This window comes from Schistocerca piceifrons, chromosome 2, assembly GCF_021461385.2.
Source record: "Schistocerca piceifrons isolate TAMUIC-IGC-003096 chromosome 2, iqSchPice1.1, whole genome shotgun sequence".
In the NCBI taxonomy this organism is placed as follows: domain Eukaryota; kingdom Metazoa; phylum Arthropoda; class Insecta; order Orthoptera; family Acrididae; genus Schistocerca; species Schistocerca piceifrons.
In genome coordinates this window covers 472,248,442-472,270,760 of record NC_060139.1, presented here as the reverse complement: position 1 = coordinate 472,270,760, position 22,319 = coordinate 472,248,442, and the positions used below count along the sequence as shown (strand labels likewise).

At 39.6% G+C, this 22,319-nt stretch overlaps 1 protein-coding gene across 1 annotated transcript in view; it reads right to left on the bottom strand.

Moving 5' to 3' along the window:
- LOC124776396 (tRNA (uracil(54)-C(5))-methyltransferase homolog) overlaps positions 1 to 22,319 on the bottom strand; it is a 109,041-nt gene that overhangs the window by 66,875 nt on the left and 19,847 nt on the right. Inside the window, exons 2-5 of the mRNA XM_047251372.1 lie at positions 7,806 to 8,042; positions 7,555 to 7,725; positions 7,234 to 7,475; positions 2,845 to 3,059 (exon numbers count right to left, since the gene is read on the bottom strand). Of these exons, the coding sequence (XP_047107328.1) occupies positions 2,845 to 3,059; positions 7,234 to 7,475; positions 7,555 to 7,725; positions 7,806 to 8,042 (865 nt within the window). The remainder of the gene's footprint in view (positions 1 to 2,844; positions 3,060 to 7,233; positions 7,476 to 7,554; positions 7,726 to 7,805; positions 8,043 to 22,319) is intronic.

Genomic DNA, 22,319 nt, shown 5'->3' with positions numbered 1-22,319 from the left:
GATTTTCTTTATTTCACAAGAGGTGAAAATTAATCTGACTAGGATTTCCCAAAACTAATTCTTCCATGTACTGCTTGGTTTTTTTTCTTTTGAACCATTCTCACCAATTTTTTCACCTACACTTAACAAATGGTTGTTAAATACATTAGCTACTTGTGTACTGTTGGTTCAGAAGGTCTCATTCTCTTTAATACTAATACTACCTACCCCAGTGGTTACTCTTCCTGTCTCCCTTCTAACACCATTCCATACTGATTTGATTTTACTGCCCAAGTTGTTAATTTCATCTCTAATATACATATGTCTTGATTTTCTGACAACTTTTCTCTATCTGTTCCAATAATTTTTATAGTGTATAATTACTTCTGCGTCTTTACTAATTCTTACTGTCTCATACACTTTTCTTTTTCTTTCTGAAGACACTTTAACACCTGTAATAATCCAAGGTTTCTTTGAAAACTGTTGGGTGTGACATTTAGTAAGTTTTTTGGAAAACAATATTCAAAAAGGGATATAAATTTATCAAGCAATATACACATCAAAAAATAGTTTTGCATCACCTCAATTACGAAAGTTCCGGAAGCCGTACAGAAAATTGAAATAGAGATCAACATGAACATCATTTCTGCCCTTTTTATTGCTCATGAAAACCACACGTTGCATGTTCCACCACCATACAGCGTTGTACACACTGGCACCTCTAAAAGCCAGTAACATGTCATCTTGCATTGATGCATTCCTGTACTCAGCGTGGCATACTACCCACAAGTTCATCAAGGCACAGTTGGTCCACATTGTCCCACTCCTCAATGGCGATTCGGTGTAGATCCCTCAGAGTGGTTGGTGGGTCATGTCATCCATAAACAGCCCTTTTCAATCTATCCCAGGCATGTTCAATACGGTTCATGTCTGTAGAAATGCTGGCCACTCTAGTCGAGCAATGTCATTATCCTGAAGGAAGTCACTCACAAGATGTGCTCAATGGGGACGCTAATTGTCGTCCATGAAGATGAATACCTCACCAATATGCTGCTGATATGGTTGCACTATCGGTCGGAGGATGGCATTCACATATCGTACAGCCATTACGGTGCCTTCCATTACCACCAGCAGTGTACGTTGGTTTCCATTATGCCACTCCAAAACAGCAGGGAACCTCCACCTTGCTGAACTCACTGGACAGTGTGTCTATGGCGTTACACGTGACTGGGTTGCCTCCAAACACGTCTGCGATGATTGTCTGGTTGAAGGCATAAGCGACACTCATTGGTGAAGAGAATGTGATGCCAATCCTTAGGGGTCCATTCGGCATGTTGTTGGGCCCTTCTGTACTGCACTGCATGGTGTTGTGGTTGCATTGATGGACCTTGCCATGGATGTTGGGAGTGAAGTTGCGCATCATGCAGCCTATTGCGCACAGTTTGAGTTGTAACACAAGGTCCTGTGACTGCATGAAAAGCATTATTCAAAATGGTGGCATTGCTGTCAGGGTTCCTCCGAGCCATAATCCATAGGTAGCAGTCATCCACTGCAGTAGTAGCCCTCAGGTGGCCTGAGCGAGGCATGTCATCAACATTTTCTGTCTCTCTGTATCTCCTCCATGTCCAAAGAGAGCCCTTCCTGGCACAAAGTAACAATGCGGACATTATCGAACTGTGGTATTGACCGCCTAGGCATGGCTGAACTACAGACAACACAAGCCATGTACCTCCTTCCTGGTGGAATGGCTGGAGCTGATCGGCTGTCGGATCCCCTCCGTCTAATAGGTAGCATTGTTGTTTACATCTTTGGGTGGGTTTAGTGACGTCTCTGAACAGTCAAAGACACTGAGTCTGTGATACAAAATCCACAGTCAGCGTCTATCTTCGGGAGTTCTAGGAACCAGAGTGATGCAAAACTTTTTTTTATGTGTGTATGTTGCATTTATTATTAGCATTTGGCTTCCTGTATACATCTCCCCAATTAACATTCCTTAAAGTTTCTCTGAAGTGCTCTATAGATAACAGGTTGAGCAAACTTACCCTTTTACTTCATGGTTTCTGAACTGTACACCCTGCTAGGTTTTGTAAGATAATCAATTGTGCATCATGATTCTATAATCTATTTATCAAAAGGAAAGCATGTGCTAGTCTCACATACTCTTGCTGTACAAATGTATTATCTATTAAAGTACTACTATCTTGAGCTATACATGTAGGAAAATTGATCGCTGATTCTAATTATATGTCATTATAACACTTCTAGTTCACTTTTCCTATCAGAACTGCTTAGAAAGTTTAAAGTGAAATCACCACAGATTAACAATTCCTTCTTTCTGACAGACAGCATAATAGGAAGTCAAACTTTTTATGAATAGATCCCAATCTCCTAATGGGGACCTGTACTCAGACATCATCCTACCAGAAGAAGAGAGGAGGTCAACCAAAGACAAGAAAACTAAGATGGGAGCAGGCTAATAGCCTAATCCTGGAAGAGGTGGACAGCAAAAATGGTTCTTACTAATACAATATTATGAAATAAAGCTCTTTGCTTAAGATTTGCTATACACAGCTGTTTAAATAGCCAAATGATAATTAAAACAGCTATTTTTCAAAGCAAGAAGTTTTTACTGTCTCAAACACCACTACTGGTTACCTTCTTAGCTATTGGTAAAGAAAAAATTATGAAGTGCATGGTTCACTCTGACACTACCCAACCTAGAAGATACTGTGATGAAATGCAGTGCCTTAAACACAATTTGTTCTCATGCTAAAAATGAAATGTACTCCAGTGACACAAGAGAACATAACTGCTACATTGCTACTGTAGTAAAACTTTGTCTTAGAAATGAAACACGTTACATACCTGTTCCACAACATATATCGAGAACAGTAGTCCTCTGATCTAACCCAGCCACATTCAACAAGGCATTGTACAGAACTTCAGCTGCCGCAATGTTGACTTGGAAGAAGGAGTCTGGTGATATTCTGAATTTACATCCACACAAATGCTCCGTTAGGTATGGCTCACCATATAAGAGTTGAAACGGAGCTTGGTCATTTGTGCAGCGAGTATTAGAGCTGTTAGCAGACAACATGACACAGTTGCTAAAAACACTTATCAGAGAGACAATATTAGTAGATAATGTCCTTACCTCACAGCCCCAAACATGATAATCACTGCTACTTCCTTCTATATAAGACAAAACTACGAATGAAAATTACAGAAGAATTCCAGTTGCACCACTATTACCTTAAACTGTCTTAACACTGTTCAGTTAGTATTGTAATTGCATGGTTAAGTCAAGTCTTAGTACTTCACGTCATAACATATTTTATTACAAGTGCAGGCAATACAGTTCCTCATGAAGGGTTTGTATTCTATGAGAATATGAGATTGGATGATATTGTTGTTGTTGTTGTTGTTGTCTTCAGTCCTGAAACTGGTTTGATGGAGCTCTCCATGCTACTCTATCCTGTGCAAGGTTCTTCATCTCCCAGTACTTACTGCAACCTACATGCTTCTGAATCTGCTTGGTGTACTCATCTCTTGGTCTCCCTCTACGATTTTTACCCTCCACGCTGCCCTCCAATGCTAAATTTGTGATCCCCTCATGCCTCAGAACATGTCCTACCAACCGGTCCCTTTTTCTAGTCAAGTTGTGCCACAAACTCCTCTTCTCTCCAATTCTATTCAATACCTCCTCATTAGTTATGTGATCTACCCATCTAATCTTCAGCATTCTTCTGTAGCACCGCATTTTGAATGCTTCTATTCTCTTCTTGTGCAAACTATTTATCGTCCATGTTTCACTTCCATACATGGCTACACTCTACACAAATACTTTCAGAAACGACTTCCTTACACTTAAATCTATATACTCGATGTTAACAAATTTCTCTTCGTCAACAACGCTTTCCTTCCCATTGCCAGTCTACATTTTATATCCTCTCTACTTCGACCATCATCAGTTATTTTGCTCCCCAAATAGCAAAACTCCTTTACTACTTTAAGTGTCTCATTTCCTAATCTAATTCCCTCAGCATCACCCGACTTAATTCGACTGCATTCCATTATCCTCGTTTTGCTTTTGTTGATGTTCATCTTATATCCTCCCTTCAAGACACTGTCCATTCCGTTCAACTGCTCTTTCAAGTCCTTTGCTGTCCCTGACAGAATTACAATGTCATTGGCGAATCCCAACATTTTTATTTCTTCTCCATGGATTTTAATACCTACCCCGAATTTTTCTTTTGTTTCCTTTACTGCTTGCTCAATATACAGATTGAATAACATCGGGGACACACTACAACCCTGTCTCACTCCCTTCCCAACCGCTGCTTCCCTTTCATGCCCCTCGACTCTTATAACTGCCATCTGCTTTCTGTACAAATTGTAAATAGCCTTTCGCTCCCTGTATTTTACCCCTGCCATCTTTAGAATTTGAAAGAGAGTATTCCAGTCAACATTGTCAAAAGCTTTCTCTAAGTCTACAAATGCTAGAAATGTAGGTTTGCCTTTCCTTAATCTATTTTCTAAGATAAGTCGTAGGGTCAGCATTATCTCACGTGTTCCAACATTTCTGCGGAATCCAAACTGATCTTCCCCGAGATCGGCTTCTACCAGTTTTTCCATTTGTCTGTAAAGAATTCGCGTTAGTATTTTGCAGCAGTGACTTATTAAGCTGATAGTTCGGTAATTTTCACATCTGTCAACACCTGCTTTCTTTGGGATTGGAATTATATTCTTCTTGAAGTCTGAGGGTATTTCACCTGTCTCGTACATCTTGCTCACCAGATGGAAGAGTTTTGTCAGGACTGGCTCTCCCAAGGCCGTCAGTAGTTCTAATGGAATGTTGTCTACTCCCAGGGCCTTGTTTCGACTCAGGTCTTTCAGTGCTCTGTCAAACTCTTCACGCAGTATCGTATCTCCCATTTCATCTTCATCTACATCCTCTTCCATTTCCATAACATTGTCCTCAAGTACATCGCCCTTGTATACACCCTCTATATACTCCTTCCACCTTTCTGCTTTCCCCTCTTTGCTTAGAACTGGGTTTCCATCTGAGCTCTTGATATTCATACAAGTGGCTCTCTCTTCTCCAAAGGTCTCTTTAATTTTCCTGTAGGCAGTATCTATCTTACCCCTAATGAGATAAGCCTCTACATCCTTACATTTGTTCTCTAGCCATCCCTGCTTAGCCAATTTGCACTTCCTGTCAATCTCATTTTTGAGACATTTGTATTCCTTTTTGCCTGCTTCATTTACTGTGTTTTTATATTTTCTCCTTTCATCAATTAAATTCAATATTTCTTCTGTTACCCAAGGATTTCTACTAGCCCTTGTCTTTTTACCTACTTGATCCTCTGCTGCCTTCACTACTTCATCCCTCAGAGCTACCCATTCTTCTTCTACTGTATTTCTTTCCCCCATTCCATTCCAGTCCATTGTTCCCTTATGCTCTTCCTGAAACTCTGTACAGCCTCTGGTTTAGTCAGTTTATCCAGGCCCCATCTCCTTAAATTCCCACCTTTTTGCAGTTTCTTCAATTTTAATCTACAGTTCATAACCAATAGATTGTGGTCAGAGTTCACATCTGCCCCTGGAAATGTCTTACAATTTAAAACCTGGTTCCTAAATCTCTGTCTTGCCATTATATAATCTATCTGATACCTTCTAGTATCTCCAGGATTCTTCCATGTATACATCCTTCTTTTATGATTCTTGAACCAAGTGTTAGCTATGGTTAAGTTATGCTCTGTGCAAAATTCTACCAGACAGCTTCGTCTTTAATTTCTCTCCCCTAATCCATATTCACCCGTCTCTCCCTTTTCCTACTCTCAAATTCCAGTCAGCCATGACTATTAAATATTCGTCTCCCTTCACTACCTGAATAATTTCTTTTATCTCACCATACATTTCTTCAATTTCTTCATCATCTGCAGAGCCAGTTGGCATATAAACTTGTACCACTGTATTAGGCATGGGCTTCGTGTCTATCTTGGCCACAATAATGCGTTCACTATGCTGTTTGTAGTAGCTTATCCGCACTCCTATTTTTTTTTATTCATTATTAAACCTACTCCTGCATTACCCCTATTTGATTTTGTGTTTATAACCCTGTATTCACCTGACCAAAAGTCTTGTTCCTCCTGCCACCAAACTTCACTAATTCCCACTATATCTAACTTTAACCTAACCATTTCCCTTTTTAAATTTTCTAACCTACCTGCCCGATTAAGGGATCTGACATTCCACGCTCTGATCCGTAGAACGCCAGTTTTCTTTCTCCTGACCAGGCCCTTGAGTGAAAAATTCCTTGAGATTCTGTGCTCCTGATAATTTCATCCTCTTGAGTAGTCCCCGCCCGGAGATCTGAATGGGGGACTATTTTACCTCCGGAATATTTTACCCAAGAGGATGCCATCATCATTTAACCATACAGTAAAGCTGCATGCCCTCGGGAAAAATTACGGCTGTAGTTTCCCCTTGCTTTCAGCCAGGATGAAATTAATTTTTGAAAAATGTCAACTACCATCACTGGTTTTCAGTCTGCAAGTGAAGGTTCCTATGAATGCCACAGCAATAAATTACTTTTTATTTTATAATTATGCAACATAGATTTCTTGTGACAACAGAATCTTACATAAAGAGCAATATGATAATAAATGTAAATGTTGCTAAACATAAAACATTGATAGGATTTTCTCAAAACTTGGTATATCCATTTTAGAAGCTCTAATTTTTCCATGATTTATAATTTTTATACAGGCAAAAATAGAGTATGGATGTTGAAGCACACAGATGATAGAAAAAATATACCTTAACAACTACATGAACTATATCAATGCCAATTAGAAATAAATGTGGCTGCAGAAAGAACAAACTTAAAAAGGTGGAATTTTGTACTGTATTTAGGCTGTTTAAAGTCACATGACAAAACCTTGTCTAGGTACAGATTTTGGCAGTTGTCTCTGTGTACATACCACAAGACCTCAGCCTGTACTGAATGATTGTGCAAGGTATGTGGCTACGAAATGGGTAGAAGTTAAAAATCTCATCTACACACTCTTGGTGAACACAAGAGAATCTATATTTGTAAGTTTGCATGAAAACATTGTTCATTTTAGTTAACTGATGTGTCTATGGTTAAGGGTTGTCTGGTTGCCACTATTTGCCAATTTTAGCCAAAAATTCTTATACCTTCAGCTGAATGGACACTTAATTTATAGAAAAATTTAAAGCATGCCTTACCAGGCCTGAAAGTACAGTGATGTAAGACTGCAATGTGAACCAGGCCCTTGAGTGAAAAATTCCTTGAGATTCTGTGCTTCTTCTTGAAGCTCTTCCTCATGCAGCTGTTGAGGATGAAACAGCACAACTGCCATTGTCTCTCCAGCTGCAGTTGATCGAACAAGCAATGTGCGCCAGTGCCCACCATCGCGAAAGTCATGGCAAGCAAGATATTTTGATTCTCTGATGTACTTTTGATATGCCTACAATGATAATTGCAAATATCATAAATGTGCATATTTCTGATAGCTGCATGATTTTTCTATTGATAACAACACTTACTGTAGCCACATCCTTATGCTTTTGTTTCATGTTAATGATATATGTTGGTGGTACACACACATACTCATGTTTTGCTGTTTTGCCAACAAAAAATCCCACTGTTTTTGGATTTCCATCTACACCACACCGAACATTGAACTCATCTTTGTTCCTATATTCTTGTGTGACAGGCTGGTTAAAAACAATGTATATTAGTTGTTTGATACACATCAAAATAAATATGATAACAACTAAGAAAGTATTGTGCTTACTGAAGGAAGAACATTATTGACACGGCACATTTTCAAGTGATTATGTTTATGAGAATGTGGTTTCAGCTTAGATTTGATAAGTGAAACTACATGTTTAGTCCACTGAAACTTCAGTTCAAGTTGCTGCTCATATGGAATCCGCCACAAGGGAGTCACAACCTCTGCTAAACATTCATACTGATTCTCAGCTGTGACATGTTCCGGAATTTTTGGCACAACAAGGGGGGCTGCTGGAGCCTAAAAAATAAATCATCAATTAGCACTTAAAGGTTACTACCTAATTCCATATTGACATAACTGTAAATAGAAATGATTTTAAATGGTGCAAGTTCAAACACTCAAAACTGATTTCAATTATGGGTTCCTCTTCATCCATCGGAAATGTAGATGTGTTTGCATTGTACGTGTGTGCCGTGACGAGATAATCATATTCAACGGCTGAGCGATAATGTATATAGCCTTTTTTATGCACTTACCTGGTACTCAAGGCTTTCATTAGAAGAGCTGTAATGTACATAGCCATTTTTATGTACCTATCTAGTGCTCAACACTTTCATTATATGATTAGCATTGGCTTTACTCATGTCATTGTTCACAACTTTCTGGAAAAAGTGCTTTATTTATCTGATAAAATAAAATGCTCTTTATCACCATTAAGAGTCAAAAAACTTGCAGCAATTAACACATTATTTCATGTACTGAAAGATTCTCCTATGAACATGCAAAAAGCATGTGACAACACAAAATTAAATAAGGCCCAATGAAATGAACAGAAATAAAGGAAAGAAGGTAAATTTCAATAAACTCAGAAATTTTTAAACTCTCTCAGTAACATTTACCTGTGAGTGCCTCCATGCTGTTATATTCCACCCACAATGACAATGAGAAAGAGGCACACACTTCGCTGTCAAGTAAGATGTATCCACAAGATCAATACACAGAATTAGAATAATTAAAATTTCTATATCAACTGATACACTTGCAAAAAGTATATTATTACTTTTAAAGCTGCAATAATAGCACTTTAGAGGATCTGCATGAATATTGTATCCACCAAGTTCATGCATTAAACTCAGTTATCAGTGATAATGCTCTGCAATATGACTGTTATGCAATATAAATTTTAATAATTACATGAAAAATTTTAAATACCATAAACAGGCCCGAATGTTTGAAGGAAGAGTTCAACCTGCAACTCTTCTGCCTTTTATGTGAAATAATTTTGAGTGGTATCATGTTTTCAGGAGCTAATGAGTTACTAGCTGCATAACACAAGAAGTTTCACATTGAATTAGTTAACTGAGGTGAGTGACAAATCAGGGACACGTATTGTTCCAAATCTGGTCAACTGACAATTTAAAATAGCTCCCATCAGTTTCCTAATAATATGTGTGACATTTTGGCATTTGTTATGGTACATTATTTGTTCTTTTTACACAGAGAAGTTCATTTATTTAAAAAAGGGGCTTATCATACAGGACGTCAGTCTATTATGAAGCAGCCACACATAATTCATAATCTGTGAAAACCTAAGCAGTCAGGGATCAAGCATTGTTACAAGGGTATTGAACTTGCGACAACACCACTTTATCCAGTACAGAATGAAACTTATACAACCTGGACTATAAACAAGCAATAAGCTTTATGGAATCCAGAAACAATATTGGTCCCCAACTGATAGCACTGTCTACTTCAAATTCATTTGTAAGAAGGCAACAAAATGGCAAACACGAGGTCTGTCTAAAAAAATATCCGACCTTTGATTTTCCCGCGCAAAATAGAGTTGTTAGCGCGGCATCACTGTACACAGTAAAGGAAGAGACATTTATGTGCAAGCGTGAATTTTGTCCCCGCCTTCCAGCGCGTCAGTTGCTGCCTGTCAGTCACTGAGTGAGGTTCTACACAACATGTTCATCAGATTACCAATTCTCTCAAGATGACAGAATGTGTTGAGCAAAGATACTGCATCAAATTTTGTCAAAAGCTTGGGGATTCCCAAAGCGAAACAATTCGTAAGATTCAGCAGGTGTTTGAAGAAGATGCAATGGGTGTAACACAAATTAAGGAGTGGTTCAACTGATTCAGAAATGGCCACACATCAGTGGAAAGTGACCAGTGTTCTGGCATGCCCCAAACTGATCAGAGTGCAGCTGTTGTTGAGAGGGTGCAAAATTTGGTGATGGAAGATTGTCGTTTGACTGTGCAGGAGATTGCCCAAGAGGTTGGAGTCAGTAAAGATTCTGCACATGCAATTTTGCATGATTATTTGAACATACACAGTGTGGCTGTGAAATTCGTGCCCAAGTTGTTGTTGCTGAAACAAAAAGACCTCCGTTTTGACGTTGCACATGACCTTCTGGACACCACCAACACTGATCCTGGATTTCTGAACACCACGATAACAGGAAATGTGTCATGGGTGTACGGGTACAAACCAGAAACAAAAAGACAGTCATTGCAATAAAAGCATCCTGAGTCTCCAAGGCCAAAGAAAGTTCGGCAGGTGTGAAGCAAAATCCAGGTGATGCTGACTGGCTTCTTTGGTGTCCGTGGAATTGTGCATCATGAATATGCACCTGAAGGACAAACAGTGATAAAGGAGTACTATCAAGATGTTCTCCAGTGACTCTGTGATGCAGTTCAGCGCAAAAGACCAGACATGTGCATGGCGAAAAACTGGCAACTGCATCAGAACCATGTCCCCGCACATTCATCCCACTCGATCCAAAATTTCTTGGCCAAACATGGAATTACAGCCGTTTGTCAACCTCCCTACTCTCCAGACATAGCTCCTTGCGACTTCCGGTTGTTTCCAAACTTGAAGATGCCACTGAAAGGATCCCGTTTTGAGAGTAGAGAAGAGATAATGCAGAACATGACGACGGAGCTGAACACAATTATAAAAGAAGACTTCCAGAGGTGTTTCCAGCAGTGGAAGGATTGGTGCGTTAAGTGTGTACAAGCACAAGGGCCCTACTGTGAGGGGGATTGGGGTCCCAACCCCGTTAGGTATTCGAAATATTTTTTCTGGCCAAAGGTCGGATACCTTTTAGACAGGCCTCGTAGTTAGCTGCTGCCAAATCGTAGTGGCACAACATAATGCTGTGCACAAGATATTTGACTTCAGTGGTTGCTTCACAACCTGTGCCATCTGGAACTTTTGCTCTCCATCCCCCCCCCTCCCCCCTTCTCCCAGCTCCAGTCTCTCTGAAGTACATTGATGGGAATTGTCATGGCAACACATCCTTTGATCTCATAATCCTCTTGACCACAATCTCCACTAGCCTCTGCCCTACATGCACCTACAACCCTGCATCTCATGACCCCATCCTCACTCCCACCCTCCCACCCACAGAGTCCCTATCCCCTCTTCGCTCTTCCCCTTTCCTTTCTTCTATGTCCCATTGCCAATCCTCTTCTCTGCGTAATTGTGCACAACATACAACTGAATCTGCATGTGGCCAGAATGAGCTCACTTGTGCCATTTTCATATCTCCACAATCCTATCCCATGAGCATGTTGTCTCTTGCTCCTAACCACCAGCCACCTTTCCCTAACCCTGCCAACTGCTCCCCAGCTTTATTCTCCCCTCATTCACTTCACTCAATAAAATCCCTCTCACCAGTAGAGTTGCAGTGTCAACACAATATTTCAACCTGGACAATGCAGCTATGCAGATGTATTCGTGTGTATGTGTACACTATAGTTCTGAAGAAGGATTCATTTGAAAGCTAGCAAGATTCTCAACCTTGTTTATGTGGCTATCAATGACTGAGCACCTCAACTATTTGGTGAGTTGTAACCTTCACCCTGTCCGTTATTTATACCTAAACTTTTCACCACCAATGTCTCTGGAACCACAATAGATATTGACAAATGACTTACATGGGTATGAATGTATGGCAGGGGCTCACAAAAGTAAATACTATGAGACATTCTACACTGTGTGCAAATATTGTTTTCAACACAAACTTATGTTTTTTTTTTTCCTTTTTTTTTTTAATGGACACTCCATATTATTCTGTATGCAGTCAATAACATTAGAAATCATAATAATAATGGTGCTCGTTGCATTGCAATACGTCAGTTACATCCTGAGAAATTGGGACATGAAGCTGACATGTGAAATGAACACGACACGCTGCTATTGCACTTGCCGTGATGCAAGTATGACCTGCACATTGCTCATAATCGTGACGTGAATGATGTACTACGATGCAATACATGGTGTACTTACATACTGCTATGTACATTGCTAGTATGTGGTCTGGGAAACATATGGATGTCCAATCACCCACAAGGAAAACAAGGACACAATTTACTCTTATGTGCTTTACTGAACTTTTCGACAGTACTGCAATGGACATAACATAATACATATAACCACGAGTCAGAGTAAACAAAGTTAATGGCTGTAAAAGGGTTGCACAGAGGGACACATGCTATTTGTATGTAGTTGTACCTTTAATGACTGAGACAGAATTGAATCATTGCAGATGATGCAACACATACATAAATGTACATCTTCTCTGTAATACACAAAATGTATGCCGATGTGCAGTCACATGTTTCACAGCCAAACTGCTACAAGGTATGTTCGAAGAGATCACCATTTGCTTGGCAACATCATTGTGTGGGCTCCATCATGGATCCACTAATAGCTGTTAGTGTTTGTGGTGTTATTGCAGCACATGCAGAGGTAATATGGGCTTTCATGTTGGCCATTGTTATTGGGACCTACTGATACACATCTTTCACATGTCCCCAGAGAAAAAAGTCCATGGGGGTGAGGTTCAGCGACCGTGCTGGAAATCCCTGAATGAGACTGCCCCATCCAATCCGCTGATGTGGGAACTGTTAATTTAGCACATGTCGTGCCACCATGGCATTATGCCCAGGGCACCCATCATGTTGATACGACATTATTTGATGTAAGTGAAGGGGCAGGTCTTCCATCAGTCCAGGTAAGTACATCTCAGGAACTACTCAGGCTGTCATCCTTTAAGAGTGCCATCCATGAAATTAGCCAATGATGTGAGGTCCTACAATACCACACTCTACATTGACACTGCACTGAGATTGATGTCCAACCCGGAAAATCCAATACAGGTTTTCTGGTGACCGGTACTGCATATTGTTAAAGTTGGTGTTCGAATGGTTTTTAAATATGGCCTCGTCAGGTAACAGTACCCTACACATAAAGTCATGGCCTTACCACAGAACCCACAAACAATATCCCACATGAATGTGATCATCATTGCCATGTAGGCTTTGATGTAGCGCCATGTGATACAGGTGGTATCTATGCCAGTGCACAATACGCATCACACTTGTTCGAGGGATTCCCACCTGTCTCTCCATTTCACGAATACTTTATTGTATTGGTCGCCAGAACAGCTACCTCTGCTGCATCAGGTGTTATGCCTCTGCTCCAGATCCGCATTTGTTAAGGCAACTTCACTGTCATGCGAGATAGTGCAGGTCGGATGATGTCTATTAGGGTACCACTGGGCATACACCTGTGCCATATGTGTGCCATTTTGGTGACATTTTCCATACAGTAATATCATGTCAACCATTTCCTCATTTGTGAATACCATGTCAAATGCCTAGAACTGATGGACAAATAAATTAATACCACAATTACAACAGTGACCCCAATTACACTGCACAGTATACAAGTGGCAAATACCTGTACATACTTCCACACAGAACAACCTGCTTCGCAGTGAGTCATTCCCACACACAGCGCCGACTGTGACCCGTTCCTGAACACGACTGCAGAGGCAAAGAGTTGACTTGGGCTGTGGAACAGGGTGGCATACACCAGCCAGTACTCTTCCATAGTCTGTATGTACATAAATACAACATGCACGAGGGACACCATTATGTACATATCAATGTTTGTGGCAGGAAGCCCTATTATTACTTCTGGCCCTCATGATAACAGTGAAAGTAACAATAAGTACATCAATCATATTGCGGTTATGTGCAATGTTTGGGCCACTACTGCATCACGGGAAGTGCAATAGTGGTGCATTTCGTTCTTTTCATGTGTCAACTTCGTATTCCAATTTCTCACAATGTAATTGATGTATTACAATACAACCAACACCCAGTATTATTGTGATTTCTCATGTTATTGATTGCATATGGAATAAGATGAGGTGTCCATTTAAAAAAACGTAAGTCTGTGTTGAAACCAATATTTGCAGATACTTTAGAATCTCTCCTAGTATTTACTTTTGTGAACTGCTGCCGTACGTTCATACCCTTGAAAGTTATTTGTCGCTATCTAGTGTGGTTCCAGAGATATTGATGGTGAAAATTTTAGGTGGGACTCACTGCATATATTTTACAACTACTTACATAGATATTTGTAAATCGAAAAGACATTCATGAATCGAGCTTGAGGTATAAACTTCTGCCCATTCATGTACCAATATCCAAAGTGAGCTAGGAAAAGGGGCCAATGCTTCAGAAAGTGAGACATTCAATGAATGATTCCTCAGACGCACAAAATACAATATTGCACCCTTTAATAAACAAACAAATACAGATGCATTAGATTTACTTTAATGGGTACTGCCTGTATCACTAGGACATTACTGTCTAAAATACAACCTATAAAGAGATTCTAGAATTCATCAGGTCACTAAAATATAGTAATTCACTGACTACGCTCATGTGTCAGGATTACCTTTAAGTCATCTTTTACCCAATCAAACTTAAATTCGCTGTTATAACACCCAGCTATAAAATGAGATAACAAACCACTTCTCATTACAGACTTGTTTCAGTCCTTTCAAATGTGTCTGAAAAATTGGCCAATGATAGAATACTGACTAATTTTACTCATCAGTACTTGTTAATTACCTCGCAATTTCATTTTTGTAAACGATTCTCTACACATAAAGCAATGCACGACCTCATGAATGAAGTCTTGGCATCTTCAGGGATCAAATGTCAATGGATATGGCACACAACACATAAATAAACTAATCAAGAATTTCAGTGCAGCATGTTTTGCCCTTAGAAGCATGTCTCATTGTACTGACCTAAAGGCAACATTTAGCACATTTTCCCTCCTTGTTGTCTTATCCAACTATCTTTTTGGACAGTGCACCTGAACTAAATAATGTATTTATTCAACATAAGTGACCAAAAAGAATACTTTGTAAAGCAAGTAATTGCACTTTCTGCCAATGCCTTTTTTAAGGAACTTTAAGATCTTACATACACTGCCCAACACATTTACTCCTCAATGGTTTTTGTTGTGCATAATAAAAATCAGTTGCAACTAAACTGTGATCTATACAATCACAATATAAGATACAAAACTAATTTTTACAAAGCCTTAGCCTCCTTGTTTGGGGTTCAGAGTGAAATTATGTATGCTAGTAGGAAGATATTCAACAAGCTCTCATCTTACATAAAACAACAACCAGTATCATACTACTCCCCAACTTTGTGACACTTTATTAGGTCTGTTAAATGTAAATTCCTTAAAGGATTTTACTCAACATAGCTATACATCTGTTTCCTCAAATTCTATCTTTCCAAAAAAGCCATCTCTTACACAAGAGGTGGGGAATCTTAGGCACAAATCAAATGTTTCTGGCAGGAATAGGAAAACACACAAACACACACACAAAAAAACACCTGGTGAGGTCTCTTGTAGTGGATCCACTCGGCGAACAATTTGGTTTGCCTAGCACAACACAACATTGCGAGGATTGGGCCACATCAAGAATTTTCCTACTTTGGTCATGGCTGATAATGGTGCATCTCCTATCTTGGCAGGAGTGGAAGCCTGAGCCCACAATATAATTTCCCAAAATATTTCACACCTACTTAGAGACAATTCTCTTGCACAGCATCAAGTAGTGCGTGGTGAATAAGGTGGTTGGAAACAAGAGCCCGTTCAACATTGAGAGAGGTGACGGTAGTGGACACTTCACTTCATTGTTGGTTCCATCCTGTTTCTCAGATTTGTCATTATTTGTAGTAGCTTGTTCAGCTGCAATGATTTTGCAGATGGGATGAACAACACCAATAAATCTGTTATCTTCAACATCAGTGTCATTGGCATCATCATGCAGGTGACAAGCCACAAAAGATTGGATGATGTTCTCACTTTCAGTGAATGAAACGTCATTCACTAAAAAGGTCTTCACTGCTGAACAACCCAGTCTCCTGCCCCTTTTTCCTCACCTTTCTTTGGGTATTGGCTATCCATTTTGTAGCTTTCCCTTATATGTTTTTCTTTGACATTCCAGGCTGCCTATCTTGAAGATCTGCATAATTAGAGCCTTCAAGGGTAATGCCTCTGTGAGGTGGCACATTCATCTTCCTCCTCCTTCCTCATGCTGGCTTATCTATGGCCTGTTGTCTGTAAGCCTTTAGTTCATTGATGAAAATCTGAAAAATATTGCTGATACCTCATCATCTTCATTTTGCAGCCTACCACCACACAACTTCTTCAGGACGTGCTCCCAGTTGGTACGATGGATCCCAGCGCCTCTGAAACCTTCCTGCATATTTCCTTTCATTTTGTTCCATTTCCCCTACCAGTTTCTTCAACACCATGGGAAACTCAGATTTTGAAAGGCTGTCCACTCTCCTCCCTTGTGGGCTTTTTTCCATTCATTCAACACCCTGCACCATACTTGCTTAAGGTGTCCAAAAAGCCAGACATCAAAAGGCTGTAGTAGGTGGGTGGAGTGACGACAGAGAGCTAGAAATCTGATGTCATGTTTCTCATACGATGTCATGTCTCAATGGGTGATATGGGAACTCAGCTCGTCCCTGAAATCACTTTCTTTTCAAACTATGAGTCATTCAAATGAAACCTGGCCAGTGCGTCTACCTTTGCCTTACATGTAAAGTGGCATCACATAACTGCGGGTATGGTGGCACCATTTATTGGTAAAGAGACTGACGCATGTGCACCATTTGATGTTGCATAGTGCCAGTGTGATTTTACACCAAAAAGAAAGCGGTCACACAAGTTTTTGTCCACTACCGAACATGCAGACGAGTAAGCAGGAACAACGAGGAGTGATTCAGATTTTTGTGGCGCAGGGAGTTGGAGGCCATGAAATGTATCGCTGGATGAAGGCTGTGTACGGTGTGTACAGTCTGAGTCATTCAAGTGTTGGGGAATGGTGCAAATGATTCCTTGGGGGGGGTGCGAGTCACTGGAAGACGATGCTCGTCCTGGACAGGCTCATCACGTCGTCACACCGGAAATGGTTGTGGAAGTGAATGCTTTAGTCTTGGACAACCGCAGTATCACCATGGATGAGATCCATTGGTTACTGGGTATTAGAATGGGCACCGTCCACACCATAGTGCATCAACACTTGAACTTTGGAAAAATCTGTGTGCGGCGGGTTCCCCACCAACTGACTGCCAGACAGCGCAATACTCAAATGGTGCTGTCTTTGAGTCATCTGCAATTTTATCATGCAGAGGAATATGGCTTTCTGTCATGTATTGCCACAGGTGACGAAACATGGTGTCACAATTTTGAACCGGAAAGCAAGCGTCAGAGCAAGAAGTGGAAACATGCGACTTCGCCACCTCCAAAGAAATCAAGGGCCTTGCACACCAGTTCTGGTAAGGTCATGATGACCTTTTTTGACCACAAGGGCCCACTGCTTGTTCAGTTCCTGGAATGGCGAACCACCATCAATGCCCAGCATTATCAAGCCACTTTACATAACCTTAGACTAGCCATCAAGTCGAAACTCCAAGGCATGTTGTCCAGTGGCGTTATCCTCCTGCACGATAATGCCTGCCCACACCCAGCCAAAGCAGTAAAGATAACATTGCAGCACTTTTGGTGGGAAATGCTAGAACATCCACCATACCGTCCCGACCTTTCACAGTGTGACTTTCTTGTGTTTGGACCTCTAAAACAAGCTGTTCATGGACATCAATTCGCAACGGACGACAAAGTGTATGACTGGATCCAGGCCTGGATCCGACAGCAGCCTACTAGCTTCTTCAAGAATGGAATCGATCGGCTAGTGTAGCAATGGGATAAATGAGTCAACAGTTTCAGTAACTATTTTTGAGTATGTATACTGTGTATCACTACATTTTTGAGTTAATAAAATGGTTACCATTACTTTACACTAGTGACGCGGTTTCATTTGAATGCCCCTTTCCTGTAGGCCTCTACTTGGCAGTTGTCATTCAATAGGATTTTATATAACATTTCGTTCTATTAAAAGCCCACTATGATTTTTACTCACTTTCTCGCTACTTTCAAACAACAAAGAAGCATTTTGAACAAGGTTATGTGATTAACAAACAAATCGACTGAAATGTTTTCTCTATATCCTGTAATGTAAAATTCCATTATCTGTGCTGATTGCAAATGTTTTCCACATGTGTGCTACTTAACTCACTGAAACATTTCATTCCATTAATAGTTATCAGTAATTGGAATCATATTTTGTAACGCAACTATTGGATTGCACACAGAGCGCACACTGTGGACTGCTAATGAGAATTTGCTTTACATTGTCCTAAATAAAATTCAGCGTACACCGTTTCAACAACCAGCTTGGCCACTTTTCCATAAACGATCCCAAAACACATCACATGGTTCCACCAAGACTCAAACTCAGATCGTTGGATTCAAAGTCCAGAGCATTCACTGAAAGTGTGAAACTTGCATAAAGGCGAAGTATGGACACACCCCATATTAATGTCAAGGAATAGGTGTCTGCATGCCTTAGATCAGATAGTGCACATATTACAGCGTTACTGAGATCAGATAGTACACTATTTCCTTTCATACTGAACTTTGTACTGAAAAAAAAAGAAAGAAATGAAAACATCTGGGACTCATAATTTATTGGTTTAAGTCTTGAAACACTTCCTCTCACTATGTCAAACAGTATCGGAGTCAATGAAAATCAAATCTAATTTAATCCATTGGGAGGCATCGAACACTAGCATTAGCTCATAATTTTGGGTGACCATAAACTTATTGAACAGTAGCTATTTGTTATTTACCATCCAGCTTGTTTCTCTACTTCCTTTATATTCTCCCCATCCCAATTCATGTAACCACATGCCCTCATACCTCCCTCCTAAACAAATTCCCTCCACTTCCTTTGATAAGTGCAAAGGAATATAATGTACTTAGATATAAAGAAATATCCATTAACATAGATTAAAGGTGTTTCTCCTTGATCTCCTGTACCACAGGTAATAAAGTTCTTTCCTTTTCTGTTCTTTCATCATAATTGCCCTTCTTATTGTATTTATTCACCTTTATCCAAATTCATTCTCAGAATTTGAATCTACTATATTAAAGATGACTTCTTTTCATTCCTCTTGACCACTTCTTTTTCTTCTTCTTCTTCAACAGCAGAGCTTCCCATGTGTGTTTTTCTTCTGGTTTCCTTCCCTTATCTTACTGATTTTTTTCTGTTGCATTCCAGCATCATCTCATCCTGTCAAGCTTCGTGTGTTTTGGTGGAAAAACATGAAATGTTTCACTATAGTCCTACTTCTTTCTGGAAACAATAGCCCACGGTTGTGGCTAAGCCATGTCTCTGCAATATACTTTTTTTCAGGAGTGCTAATTTCATGCAGGAAAGCTTCTGTGGAGTATGGAAGATAAGAGATGAATCCACTCATGGAAGAAATCTATGAGGGCGGGTTGTGACTTGTGCTTGAATGGCCGAGTTGATAGAGTACTTGCCCACGAAAGGCAAAGCTGTCTGTTTTGAATCTCATTTGGCAAACAGTTTTAATATGTCACAATGTATCATATCCTATTAACTCTACACACTCTTTCAACTTTATCCTTTCTTCCTTCTGCCATTCAAACTGATTGTATTAGTGTATCCTATTCTTATTTTACTGACTTGATTCTCTTAAACTGTTTGCTTGTCTCTGAAAATCTAGGGTTTGTTATTGTTTTACAGGTTTTGTTTAAACTGTCATTTAATTAGTTTTTGTCTCATTACTGTTGTGATGGCTGGTTTATTACTTCCTTTGGTTTCATTTCTTTCATATCATCTGAATTGTGAAAAAATGTAACAGAAAAGCTCCCATGGGTTTTATAGCTCATATTCTGAGCTCAAACATAATGAGGTATCTCGAACAGAATTACCTCTGCCATGCCAAACTCTATGAATTCCAAAATCATGCAAAATCCAGTCAGGTAGATGCAGTATTTCTTGACTCCTGAAGACCATACAACTCAATACCACATCTTCACCAACACACATAGAGTGTCACGAATTTGCTGAAAAACCTGAACTGGCAGACATATTAGGATTGATGCCTACTTTCAAAGTTTCGAGAACCACTATTAAATGAGGAATCTAGGAATATACTACCACCCCCTTAGTGTTGCTCCCAAACAGACCACAAAGACATTAGGATAATTACAGCATGCACAGAGGCATTTTGTCAATGATTCTACCCACAATCTTTATGTGAATGGAACTGGACCTACTATGTAGTACATTGGTAAGTACCCTCTGACATGTACTTCACACTGGTTTGCAGAGTATTTTTATACATTTGCATATAAAAAGTGTTGAACTGAACAGTGGTTTGAGATGTGTTCAGTTATGGGTTTGACCGGGATGCAAGATTTCCTAGCTGATGTGCCAGTCCCTTTTTACCAGCAGGTTTAATTCCTGCTGTCACAACAGCAGCAACCCACATAATGGCACCTCCTTAGTTGCTTGTCAAGAAGATGTGATTCAGTCTTCAGAGACCTCTTAAGAATGTGCCAGAGTTTAAGCTTTACTTAAGCTGACACCTGTGTCCCTGTGACATATATTTTTGACACCTTGATCTTGAAAGCATCCTCTCACAAACTTGGAGCTATCACGTATATTAACTTCTTGTGGTTGGGGTTCACAGACATGTAGAGTTTTTAAAAGGGCACCATATTCGTTATTGACTATAGAGATTGTTCATTTAACAACTGTAGTTTCGGCATTTAGGCCATTATTAAAAGGTTCTGCAAAAGATTTTGCCTCAACAGATTCAAACTTAAAAAGTCTCCAGCACGTATATATGTAATCATCAGAACTGAGCCATTTCACTGTAAAAATAATGCAGCTAAAGAACATCAGTTCACTGCGTTTTGTATAAAAAATGCCAACACTGGCAATAGTTCATCTAATTTACAAAATTTCACAGTGTATGGAGCTTCACACTCATTTAGTGCGGCCATATTTTTACAATGAATTGGTCAGAGGATTTTAAAGTCTGACACATGTGAACCTAAATATTTTGCAGTACCACTAGATAACAGCCTTAAGGTTGAAATTGTAACTGTGAAATAATCTCTACAGTCAATGGCAAATATTATGCACTTTAAAAAATTTCACATACATTGCTTCTAATTTTATGACAGTAAGCCATGTAACACTCAGTAACCATTAATTTCTTTGGCTGCTTTGGTCAGATGAGACATTGGAGCTCATCACATTTTTCATTACTGGCAATTTAACAGGTTTCATAATGATATCACCTAAAAGGGACAGCTACTAGGTTAGAAGATGAAATAGTGTGTATGAAAAATGAGAAGTTTAACCCAGATGGATTACCAAAATTTGGATTTTGAAAATTTGCCTTTCATGAAGACTGCCTGAAGTCACTGCAAACTACTGTAAAAGAACACAAACACACGAATACCACTTTATGTTTCAAATGAGTCCCACATAAGTTATACGAAAAGCCCTTTTGTTGAGCCTGCTTAGTGTCGGGTTGATGATATAATGCCTTTCAACTTGTGAAAGTACATGGAAGATTGATGTCTTCCATCCATTGGCAAGTGGGTCAGTATAGATGTAGTTCAAGAATGGGAACTTAAAACTGGTCCAGCCCTTTCCAAAGGAATCATTCTGGTATTTAACTTAGCTCTTTGCAACACAGAACAACCCACTGTCTTGCGAATCCATGATGCAAAGAAATTATGACTTTGAAATGGAGTTTTTCATTTTTTAACGTCTTAGACAATTTTTTTGAGATTTTTTATGACATACAGTGTGTACCAGGTATTAATTAGGTACTTAAAGTTTTCATCATTTTGCATAGTGAGATAGTGACAATGTTCTTTCTTTACATTCAATGATGTGATATGTATTATAAAATCCTAACATATATAGTACACTGACAACTGTCAGTGGGATTGTGATATCCCTTGGTTGAGCACATTCAGTGATTCACGAGGTGTAGTCCGCAACTAAGGTCCGGTGACCAATATTTAACTCAGTGTTGGCCTGAATGAAGTTTCATGCATGCAGCACTGTCTACCAATCCTTTACAAAATTACTGTACTGCTGGTCTGATTCAGTAGTCATTCACTAATCGGTTAGAGCACATCTTACTGAATGAGAAAATCGTAGATCCTGCCAGTTGTGAAGTGCACAGTGTGATTATATTTTTGCTGGCAAAAGGTATGCCTAACGTATGGACGAGAAATGATGAGCGATAAAGATTATAGAATGTTGTTTGAACCTCAAT